Source organism: Artemia sp. Qi Xiang Cuo, chromosome 4 (assembly GCF_049724085.1).
Source record: "Artemia sp. Qi Xiang Cuo chromosome 4, ASM4972408v1, whole genome shotgun sequence".
NCBI lineage: Eukaryota > Metazoa > Arthropoda > Branchiopoda > Anostraca > Artemiidae > Artemia > Artemia sp. Qi Xiang Cuo.
This window is the reverse complement of record NC_142797.1, coordinates 43,517,817-43,530,340: the sequence shown is the minus strand read 5'-3', so window position 1 is coordinate 43,530,340 and position 12,524 is coordinate 43,517,817. Positions and strand designations below refer to the sequence as shown.

Genomic DNA, 12,524 nt, shown 5'->3' with positions numbered 1-12,524 from the left:
TCCTTTTGCAAATTTTAGTCAAAATCTAACTTTCATTAGAGCACAGATACAATGCTTTACTCTTTACTTGTGCTACCGTACTTGCTTACAGAGGGAGTTCTAAGAAAAAATCTGAAACCGTCGTAGAAAAATCTATGAAAATCTTATAAAAATTAGAGAAAAATTCAGGTTAAAAAATACACTCCTTGCGTTTTCATTCTTCCCAATGAGAAGAACGTCATAATTGCCTCACCCTGACGGATGCTTATGATTCTATAAAGTATATATGATTGTAAATAAGTATAAAAGATATATTAGGTGGTTTCTTCAAGTTAATCCCTTTCCTGTCAATGGTGTGACTCTGAAAGCTCAGCCAGAGTCGATCTGGCTCTAAATGGGATCCTGGAGAAATCTGAGGAAGGTAAGCAGGAAGGGTGTGCGAAAACACAGGATGGCTGGTCCCAACCCCCATTGCACTTCCTGGCTGAAGGGCGTTGAAACTGAGATCAGCACCGCCGGTTTGGACTTTAAGGATCCAGTGCTGGATCCTTTAGCTTTTTTTGTACCTTTTTTTCCTGTTCCGAACTAATTTTGGAATAAGGTGAAGTTAACGAGCGAAGTACATCTAATTTGCACTTGTCAGTGGTTCTATTTTAGTAATTCTCTCCGTATTATTTTATGTTTCCTTTTCTTTACTTTTTTTTCTCATTCGCAACCCTAGTCGTTGATTTTGAAATTATGCACACTGTGCTTATTAATTGTGTATATTCGTTTAGACGCCGGGCCGAAAGGAAATTTAGCCAGGTTCATGAATCATTGCTGTAGTCCAAATTGCAAGACAGAAAAATGGACGGTTAATGGAGACACGCGTGTTGGCTTGTTTTCTATTCAGGTATGAATTTCTGATAGTAGAAATTGTTGGCAATTGATAAAAAAGACTTACATTTTATTTCCCTTTTTGTTATAGTTACATCCATGGCACTACCAATCATCTTGTTATTATTATTATTGGCGGATTCACAAAGAGGGCCTCTGTGGCTCAGGTCAAAAAGGCATATTGCCTAAAAAAAACGTTCTGGGCTAATAATGCCCCCTTGAGTGCCGTATTTGGGATAGGAGATACCTACGTTTTTTCTTTTGTTTTCATAGATAAGCCTTCCTTGGTAATGTCAAGGTGTCAAGGTGGGCGGACTCACAAAGAGGGTCTCTGTGACTCAGGCCAAAAAGGCCTATTGCCTCAATTAAAAGCGTTCTGGGCTATTAATGCCCCCTCGAGTGCGGTATTTGCGATAGGGGATACCTACGTTTTTTCTTTTCTTTTTATGAATGAGCCTTCTTTGTTAATGTCACGGTGTCCATCATTATTTTCCCTGGTCCTAAGAACCCCGCCCGCCAGCTCCAGACGGGTGGGAGCACACAACGCTCGTCCCTCTAAAGAGAGGGCCACTCACCAGCCAGCAGTGGCAATATTCACTAGGTCTTTAGAACTGGTACTAGTAAGTACACTCTTTTCTCCCACTTCAGAATGCTCCTTAGGGATTATTTTTCCGACCCGGTCCACCTGTCGATGTTTCACATGTCCAAGGGAATTAATTCCCCCCCCCCCCAGCACTAGAAGTATGACTAGTGGCATGATGATGACTCAACTTAGCAGCAGTAGACCTTTTTTTGTGGCTGCTACTCTCAGAAGCACCACGTTGTACAAAGCAAAATTTGAGCCGTTGTACAAAGCGAAATTTGAGCCCAAATCAGCTTTTTCAGCAACGAAGTATGTGTAAATCTTAATTGCTAAAAGCTTGGTATTTATTTGTAATATGGGATCCAATTAAAGATTAAGGGTACGACACTGGATTTACAGTCCCTGCCTGCGATACCTTAATGAGAATTTCCTCTTTTGAATTTTGTTGGGGGGAGGGGTAATACGCACTTGACCTGATGTGAGTGGATGAAGTGGGCTGGTTAAGGAGCCTATAATCATAAAATATAGATAAATTTGCGTTGGCAGTTTAATATTAATATTAAAATGCCTCATTTCCAAAATGGAAATTTATTTGTTTAAGGTTGGGAATGTTCAGGAAGAAACATAAATTTAGTCTTGTGTTATATATTGAAATCTAAACAGTCGATGTAGGCAATAACCGAGAATTCTTATAGCATTATTCTGTATTATTTGGAGTGATTGTAAATGAATTTTCGAGGAGTTTAGATAAATTAAGAGACAATCCTTCACACAGGACTCACTTGAAGAATGACGCTGACCTTTTAGAAAGGACAAAAAAAAAAGATCTACGTATTTTTATTTACGAAACCAGCTAATTATTTGTAACATTTAAAAGTAGACACTGTGTAATTTAAAAAAACCCACTATGCCTATATAGTTTTATCTAAAAATCCTCACTATGGTTGCTAATGCTCGTATTTGTTAATTTCAAACTTCATAAGTGCCAGAAAAGATTGCTGAGCTGCAATCAAATGGAAGATAAGCTGGGGAACGTATGTTCAACCACGCTTTGATACTCCAGATCTACATTATACTGCTGATCTTTTTTTGAGAAGAGCTTGGCAAATGGGTTCGGTAATTTCCTCTGATGTGTAAAAATCATTGTATATATATTTTTAAGCTGACGTTTCTTCAATCGTCCACCATTTTGTATTCCATTTCTCTTATTTGCTAATTTTATTCCTGGGAAATGTGTGATGGCCTTAAATACTTCAAATAGTTGCTCTTAATTCCCTTAGAAGAGAAGGAAAAATAAGATCTTGGTTGGTGCATTGTCGAGATTTGTTGATCTTTCTTTTTTTTGTCTTACGTTTGCATCTTATTCTTTTTTCTCTTTTTTTATATTGCTTTTTATTCTAGGATATTCCCGCGGGAACAGAGTTGACTTTCAATTATCAATTTGAATCTTTGGCTGGAGGTGAAAAGAAACCGTGCCTCTGTGGTGCTGATAATTGCGGGGGCTTTATTGGTGTCAAAGTGAAGGTAAGAACATACCTGCACCTTTAGTACGAGTAAACCCTCCTTTCCAGGGAGCTAAATATTTGTGATATTAAATTTTTGAAATAAATCATTTTGTGGGTAGAATATTCCTTGAGATTAAAAATATTTGTATAATATTGCCTCAAACAATATACCATTTGTCTATCTTTCTGTTCAAAAGTAGGGCATGGTGGTGGTGGTGGGGCATGGGGGTGTCGGAGGCAACAAGTTCCTGTGATTATGCAGTTAAAAATTTCTTGCATGATTCCAGTTTAACCGATGTACCATGGTTTAGCGGTGCAACATACCTACCTTTCTGCTGGATAGTCTGTGGGAGGGATGTCTGAGGGGCGACGAGACTACATAATGCCTCCACTAGTATAAATGGACTGTGAATGTTTCCATGACTCCGCTTTAAACAAGATGTTGTTTGTCCTCCTTTCTACCAAAAATTGGCAGCGGGAAGTGCAGCTCAGACTCATTATAGCCCAAGTCCTGACCTAGTTTGTTTTTCACCGAATCTAGAGTTTGGGTGTTTTTGCGCCAATTAGGACTTTCCTCCTTTTGACATACTCATTATTTGATTTCTTTCTTTTTTTTCCAAAATACGACTTCTCGGGGAAGTTGTCAAAGCCTCAAAGCTGTCAACGGAGGGATTCTCGTGAACGAATTTGTGTACGAGACCAAATGCTTTGGTCAGCTCATCAAAGATTGATCAGTAGGCTATGAAAAAAAAAAAAACAACAACATCCATTTCCAATATCATTTCTAAAAAGGGCAAAGGTTAAGCTCCAGTTTCTTTAGCAATGAGATAATTTTTAGAGTCTAGGAGGCACAACGCGGTTTGACAACGCGTTTGTTTATAGAGTTTGTACTGCTAATCATAGGGGGGGGGGGGGCGGGGCGCAATCACTAAATCACTTTTTGTCACTTTTATTTTAACTTTGTCACTTTTTCTTTGAAATTGTCACTAAAGTTACTTTTTTTTTTACCATTTCAAAACTCAATTTAGTTAGTGCTTATTTCAGTGAGCTAGAAAGGTAATGTAAAATCATATTGGACGACAGCCTGTTACCTGTTGGAAATTAGTAATGGTAATATGACACAGGAGTAGAAAAAAAAACTTGAAATTCCAAACCAACATCTTTGAAATGTAAAGATTAATTTTGCATAAGTTGTGCATTTATTTTTCATCACAAGCTTTTGATCGTCCCTTAACCCTTATCAGTTGGACTGGCGGAACCGGGTGTTGGAGGTGACCCCTCTCTCCAGTTAGGCCTTGCAGCCTTCAAATCAATCACAATAAACCCGTTTATAGTTAAGTCTCAACTTATAGATTCTCAGTCATGCACTATCAGTTTTGTTGTTGAAATGTCCCCACTTTGCTGAATCATAAGTCCTATTTGTTTTTCCTCCATTTATTTTATATATTCAATGAGCTGAAATCGGTGTGAAAACTGTCGCCAAGTCAAATTAATAAAATTATATGGGCCCTAAAATCAAACTAGATTCAAACTAGTTGTAAACTTGTCTTCCCTCGCTGCATTTAAGCCGCCTGGAGCTTAAAGTCCTCGCTTAGAAGGAGGGCAAGAGCCTTCACCAACTTGTGAAAGAATTCTGTTGATCTGGACCACCCAAAAAAAGAGTAAAAAGAAGAAAATGACAACCCTCAATGATAAGCTTAGAGACAAAATAAAATCTTTTTTTTTAGATTATTTGTTTTTCTGAAATGTGCATCAAAGTAGTGAATATAGTGAAAAATACATTTCGCAACTTAAAACAAACAAAAATATGTCGTAATTTTGCCCGTCAGGGATCCCTCAGGTTAGGTTTAGTTGCTGAGAATTGGAAAACTGGCTTTTAAGAAAGAGTTTTATGGATTAAGAGAATTTTTCTATCTTATAAAATAAATTATATACTTATTTCAAAGGTTACTTTTGAGATGGAGGGGGGGCTGCAAACACAGATTTCTAGGTTTCTAGCCATGGATGTTCAGTTGTATTATTTTAAATCGGGCCCATTTTCGACGGTTTCAGGCTCTTTTTCGAAAATCCTGTAAGCTTTGTTTTCGTAATTCCTAAACACTGTCTTGTTGGATGTGGCTAACAGTTACCACTCTTGAATCAGATTCTATTCCGAATAATATTCGATTTTACCCAGATAAAAGAGTTTTTTTTAAGTATATTTTCACTCTCGGTTATTATGGGACGGGATTTGCGCTTTAGGTAACCATGATGTGTGAGGTTGTAATGCAGTAGTGCAACCTTGTTATTTTTGTTGCTTTCCTATTTTGTTCTCATGATGAATGATAAGAAAAAAACAACAACAAATGAATGAACTGAATATGAATGAACAAATGAGTGAATGAATGAACAAATGAATGAATATACTTTTGAAGGCTGGAGGATTTTACCCTCCTCATCAACAGCCAATTTGGAGGACTCTCCTGGAGGCAAAATATAAGAAAAGTAGTGACTAGGACCTGTGCAGTTCCTGTGCCTCTGTTCTGAATGCCTCTGAATTGTCACTTTCTGAATGGAAAAGGTCTAATGTTGCTTACCTTGCGAATCTCGTTGTGGCCGATCCCTGTAATCAAAGGAAGTTGGAGACGGATGTTATGCACTGTTGGCCCAACGAGATGTGAGACAGAGGTAATATAGTGCTGACCAGTGCGGGGGGGAGGGGTTGTAATGATTGTAAACACTATTTACTATGTAGGGTCATTGACGGAACGTGCGCACTGTTTGTCGATTAGGGTTGGAGTCGGCCTGTACGTACTTTTGACCAAAGGAGTTTGAAGGCGGAGCTTATGTACCGGTGACTTAAAGTGGTTGAAGAAAGAGCGTACGCACTGCAGACCAAATTGCACATAAACGAAGGATACGTAATGTAAGGGAATTGGAGATGGAGCATACACATTGTTTACTAAGGACGATTAATCTGTTTCTGCCGTCCTAACATTAACCTTGTTAGTAGTAATTGTGCTAAGATTGTGTTCTCAGGAGCAAACATCAAATCGTCGCTAACATTAACTTGTTAGTCAAACTCTTCCTAAATTCGGTACAACGTTAAAGTTTTAGCGCAAAAAAACGAAGAAAAAAAAATCGCGAATTTATTTGTTGAATAAATAACTGCATGCAGGCAGCTTTTGCGTTTTATAATTTTCTATTTCATTATTTATCCTTATTTTGAAGTTTGAAATGCTGTTTGAAAATTCAGTTGTACTTTTGAAGGCTTCATTTTTTTCCCGTATAATTGATTCGTTTCCACAAGTTGTCAGCAGAAATTTTTTGTCATTTGACAATTCTGCTTTGGTAAATTGACAAAAAATTGTTAGTAACAATTGAGAGAGCCGAACTCGGTCTTTCGTTCGAAAGCAATCTAATAGTTCCGTTTTTAAATGCATATAACATGCATATAACAATGTTTTCTTCATTTTTCAATTCCATTAATTCCAAAATTTTTAATTTTTAATATTAAAAGAGATTTTTTGTTACAGAATGCGAAAGAAAAGAAACCTGATGTAGATAAAACAAAGCGCCCTAAAAAGAGAAAGGTCAAAGAAAAGAAATACACGGAAGATGACTGTTTTAGATGTGGAGACGGTGGAGATTTGGTTTTATGCGACGTTACCAAATGTCCTAAAGGGTATCATCTATCTTGCCTGAACCTAAATAAACTTCCTGGTGGTAAGTATGATTTCTTCCGTAGTTTATAACACCGTGGCTATACATTCCTATGTAGCTTTTGTAAGCCGACTTCTGTTTGGTCTCTTTCTCTCAGTTGGATGAGACAATTCTCCTGATAATATCTCTACTTTTATTGCCAAAAGTTTAAATTTTTTCTGTATTTAATCTACTTTTTCTCAATGTGTAACCTAGCAAGAGTCTTTGTTGTATTAACAGGTCTGAAAATACTTTAGCCGTGATTCCTAAGGAGCTTCTTAAAGAAAAAAAAGAATCAGATTCTTGGTGTTTTGGCGTGGCTGCTTTACGGATTTGAAACAAATGTTACCATTTTTTTTCTTATTAGAGACGGGCCTCGGTACTCGCCGTCATTAGCTCCTTCCTGCCATCTTTGAACTAAGAACAAAAAGCAAGGTTAACTTATAAAAGTGGAAACTCTAGGAACAAAAATCAGCAACGCCATCTAGCCTTTGATGTTTCTTGGCATTTTTTCAAGCTTCGAAATTGTGTTTGTTTTTTGGAGACTGAAATTAGACACCTATTAGTACACTAATCATGCCAATTATACTAATTTTGGCTTGATATTACACTGAAATAGGGCCAAGAAACGCCAAAAGGGCGTTTCTGATGTCACGCTTTACTTTTCAATGCCCGCTCTCAAAAATTGCTTGTAACCAAGAACATTATTAAAAAGCTATCTGATCGGTTAATATTTCTGAATTCTTTGTTTATATATCCAACTGCAAACTCTGGCTTATCTGCATCCGAGTAACGAATTTAACGCCTAACAAATAAGTAGCCCACACCTATACGTTATACAAAAGGCTAGGAGGCATATACTAGTCGAGTACAATGATGTCGAGTACTATTGACATGAAGAAATATTTATTGAAAAAACGTAATACGGGAATATTCAAAGGTATTCGCTTTGAACGTAATGGTAGACATGCTTGACTGTATCGTGAGCGATGCAAATCCTCAAAGTTGAATTACCTTTTATGGACAGAATTAAATCATGTTGATATGCATTTCAACAAGACCCTCGCTGCATGTCGCACGAGTCAAACCGCTAGAAATCACTGCTAGCATAAAGCCAAGTTCCCATTGAGTGAAAAAAAAATCCTTATTAGGGTTTTCTTTGGCATTTGATTTTCCAAAGAGTGCATTTTAACTTTTTCCTTTTTTTGGTTCAAGCTTAGTCATGGAAATACCCATCTCTGGATATAATCTTGAGCTGAGGGTAAAACTCCATGTCCTTCCATATAGTCACTAGAGTCAATTTAAAACCAGTAGAAATTGAATCCGTAACGCGTAAGCCACACACACAGGAATTTTTTTGGGGAGGGGGGAAGAAAAGCAAAAACAATTTATTTGATAATTTGAATGAGAAGCTCCCTTAAATTCAGGACAATTCCGATTTTTTTTTTGAGGGAGGGAAACATTCCCCTGCATACAACCCTGATACCCACTACCCTTTTGTATGGTTATAAATAGAGCAATAATGTATATATATATATATATATATATATATATATATATATATATATATATATATATATATATATATATATATATATATATATATATATATATATATATACATATATATATATATACCCACTACCCTTTTGTATGGTTATAAATAGAGCAATAATGTGTTTATATATATATATATATATATATATATATATATATATATATATATATATATATATATATATATATATATATATATATATATATATATATATATATATATATATATATATATATATATATATATATATATATATATATATATATATATATATATATATATATATATATATATATATATATATATATATATATATATATATATATATATATATATATATATATATATATATATATATATATATATATATATATATATATATATATATATATATATATATATATATATATATATATATATATATATATATATATAAATCCCCCTTCCATGGGGAAGGGGGATTTTACGCGGGGGGATTTTCCTTGAATTTCCATTCTTTTAAGATTGCAGCAGTACGCAACGGTTAGATTAGTAGATAAAAAAAAGCTTCTTTGCGTTATATGCAGTTCATCAGCTTCACAAATAAGACTGACTTGTATTGGTAAAAATTAGTTTTTATTAACAATTATATTGTGTTCTAGGATCCTGGATGTGTCCATGGCACCACTGTGATGAGTGTGGCTGTAGAGCTGCGAGATACTGTCAACGTTGTCCTAACTCCTTTTGCTTAAAGCACAGTACTGAATCCAATATTAAATTCGATGATAAAAATGAATTAATGTGCAGTGACCATTTTGACCAATAATCAGACACTAGTAATATTACCCTCATTGTGAGTGATCTTAGGTCCTTGTATTATTTGTTTGTCTGAGTGTCTCTCGGAAATTTAAAAAATGCTGTCAAAATTTCAATTATTTTTTCTGTTGTCGATTAATACTATTATTATCATTTTTTGACCTGAATAGCAACATTGTAAATATCATTAGATGAGCGATTCTGCTAGTGTGTTCATCATTGGGTTAAGAACACGGGGCTAAAAAGGGCAGGCTTTTAGCTATTGTCAGCATCGTTTGAATGTATTTAAGTATTAGTGAGAATTGTTTGAATCCAATAAAGCATTTCAATTATTATTTTCCGTAGAACAATAATTTAACTCATACAGCTTAAATATTTCACTTCAAATTGGCAAACGTTAAAATAATCTTTAGCGCACAAAGTTAGAATTTTTGGTTTATACTTGAAATAATGGTGAAGGTTTTTGAACATACCCCTTTTATTTACATTATTTTTCAAAAAAAATACCTTCAGCACCTTAGACACTTTTTGGAGGATTCAGTTTCACGCTACCATTCTCTCCAACCTCTATCACCGCCGGTCCAGCCTTTAGGGGGGAACTGAACGAATTTTCCAAGAGAGAGTGATGTTAAAATCACATTTAAGCTTGAAATTGAGAGTAACTCCTTCTTATTTTCTGTTTCTAGTCCTATACTTGATTTTACATTTTATTGTGGCTATGGCCGAGTTTTGTTTAGAGGTGATCGGGAAACTTTTTCATGGGAGAAGGTCTGATGTCTCAAAGAATGTCTTTTGCGGCCTGGAATTCGTATTTTCTTATGCCTCAACATGTTTTGTTTAATTTCTTGCGAGGAAAAGCGAACAGTCTTCAAGTGATTCTCTATTTATGCATTCTACTGCACTATATATGGCCATACAAAAAGATTCCTGTGCTATGAACCTGCAAATTTTGCTGTTATTTTGTCTTCAAAAAAATGGATGAAAGGTATATTTTTAAGATACTTAGGAAGTCTGAATATACAATCCTCCTCTTACCTGAGTTATTTTTTAATGAATCATTGAATTTCAGTATATGGAGATTTATTATATAAATAAAAGTTTTAAGACTCTTTAAACTTGATTAGTTTATATGAATTACAGCCACGAAATTCAAAAACGGCAAAACAAGCGGATTAAATGAAAAATGCAAGAAAAATAGTGTTTTTCTTTTTAGATTGAAGGTGTCTCGGCCCGGATTCCACATCCCCTTCCAACGTTGTTGCCTGGATGTCATGAATTTTTTCAAATCGCAAGGTACAGGTGTTGGAAAGCATACTAAAACATCTGATTTGAATAATATTGAACATAAACTAATAGTTTACTGGACAATTATGATCTCGGAAGGGCTACTCAAACCTCGAAAGGTTTCACTAACTGACCTGTCTTATCTGAATCCCGGGCCATTAATTCTTGAGATTCGCGTCATGATCTCAGCTGCTTTTCAAGCCTTCTGATTGGCTAACATCTCGTTAAGTCATTTGTTTCCTAGTGTCGTATAATCTATATTGATAAAAACATTATCGACTAGGGCACATCGCTGGCTTCGTGCGTATAATTCCTAATTTGATGTCATTGAAGAATTATATAATTAACCTATCTTAATTGAAAAAGGATATCTCATTTTAAAGTGAACAACTTTTCATTATATGTTTGTCTTTTACATTTTCCAATTCTGATACTATTGATATAGCTATGTCAGTTATTTTTCTACGGTTATACAAACAAGTTTTTGTTCTTGTATAATTCTAGCAGTTACTAAGAGCTCGAAAGATATTTCAACTAAATTACTTTTTTTTTTGTTTCAATTCTACTGCAAGGTTTTTACTTGTATTAAGCAATTAATCCTGAATAATCATAATCAAAAGTGAATCATTGGATTCAAGGTGCCCTTGAGTAACCACTTTTTTGAAAATGACCTTTTCCGGACTTGATCTATTTTCAGGGTTATTTTCCTTGGCCATGATTGAAGGCTCTGAATCTATAAATTGGTATAGACCACTTGGAAAGATTTAAATCTAGTTTATATCCCTCCCCTTGCCTTTTGAAGGGCCTTAGTCTCGCCAAAAAGTGTCTTTTAAAGTAAGATTAAATGGTCATAGATCAGTGATTTTCATATTATTTGATTTCCTCTGAAATAAGATCTCTTTGGACTCAATACAGTTCACCGAAGCTCTTGCCACGCGTCACGATTTTCATACGCTTATTTAGTTGATAAATGGGTTTTCGTGGGAATAATTATGACCAATGAATCCTTACATTATTTACTGTCAAAGCAATCTGTGACAGAAATGAGTCGGCTGTGGCAATTCAAAAAACTTTATGTGAATTTTTTTTATAAAACTTAGATTTAAAGCTCATCTCCTGAAACTAAGTAACTTTTATTGATTCGTTTACCTTCTTTCTCCTATCTTGTTTAGATATCCAGGGGTTTCTATTTTTTTTTTGTTCTCAAGTGTGTTGTCTACTTTTCTAATATAAATTCTGGCATGGATATTCTTACATCAAAATCGTTTTGTCGCATCCTTGAGGCCTAATAAACTGTTTGTGTAAAAACAGATCTTTTATAATAGTAAAAGATCTGAAACACATTTTTCAGCATCTCTGCTCTTGAAAAAAATGTAATTTGAGCTGACAAAACTCCTTTTGAGTTTACACCATAGCCGAAATCGCGTTATGCTTCGTTACATTAATTATAAGTGAAGCTAATTCTTAGATCTGACCGAAAGCGATCTTAATTTATGGGATTGAAATTATGCTCTAATTCTTGGGAAAATGGATTTGAGGAGAGCTACCGGGCTAAGTATTTTAAGTCAGGTGTTCTTAAAGCTGAGATTTGATTTGTTCTTGTTAAATGACGCTGTTTTCTGTACGGGCGTCTATTACTCGTAGAAAAGAGAGGAAAAATCTTTCATGTACTAAAACGATGTATAATTTAACTTTTGTTTTGCTTTGCCTGTAATTGTTTCAAGACCTACTTCTTTTTTGAGAGGTGAAAGCAAGCTACTTGGTTCATTAATTCCAGTGTTTATTCTTAGTACCTAGTTTTATTTTTTATTTAGTTTTTTTTACATTAAAGTTTGTCCATTCTTTTTCGTTTTGTCTGTTCACAAAGAGCTATCTTGTTGGCATTCCAACTAATGCATTGAAACTTGATGTGTCTTCGTCAAGGGGTGGCGCATCAACAGGGAATAGAGAAGACCGTGTAAATAGACAAAGCCTATTTACTTGTGTATAATGAAAAGATATTAAAATTAAACTTCGCGCAAATTCGGTGCAAATTCGGTGCCAAATCAAATTGTATATTGACCTATATGAAGACCCACAGGCTAAATAACCACTTTCAGGAGATACTTTTCTGACATTTTAAAGAAAACTGAGCTTTGTGTATGAACTTCCCAGGGATTTTTAGATATTGATACTGAGCTGATTCCGGAAAACTTTATTCACATTGCACTTTTTTCTTTAAAATATCAAAGAACGCTTGTTCAGTAATCGATTGCTCACCCTA

The 12,524-nt window shown here is 34.9% G+C and overlaps 1 protein-coding gene across 1 annotated transcript in view; it reads left to right on the top strand.

Annotated features, from left to right (window-relative positions):
- NSD (Nuclear receptor binding SET domain protein) overlaps positions 1 to 12,100 on the top strand; it is a 123,172-nt gene extending 111,072 nt beyond the window's left edge. Inside the window, exons 18-21 of the mRNA XM_089088321.1 lie at positions 756 to 871; positions 2,840 to 2,962; positions 6,459 to 6,648; positions 8,824 to 12,100. Coding sequence (XP_088944447.1) covers positions 756 to 871; positions 2,840 to 2,962; positions 6,459 to 6,648; positions 8,824 to 8,987 — 593 coding nt within the window. The 3' untranslated portion in view covers positions 8,988 to 12,100. The remainder of the gene's footprint in view (positions 1 to 755; positions 872 to 2,839; positions 2,963 to 6,458; positions 6,649 to 8,823) is intronic.
- Positions 12,101 to 12,524: the final 424 nt, after the last annotated feature.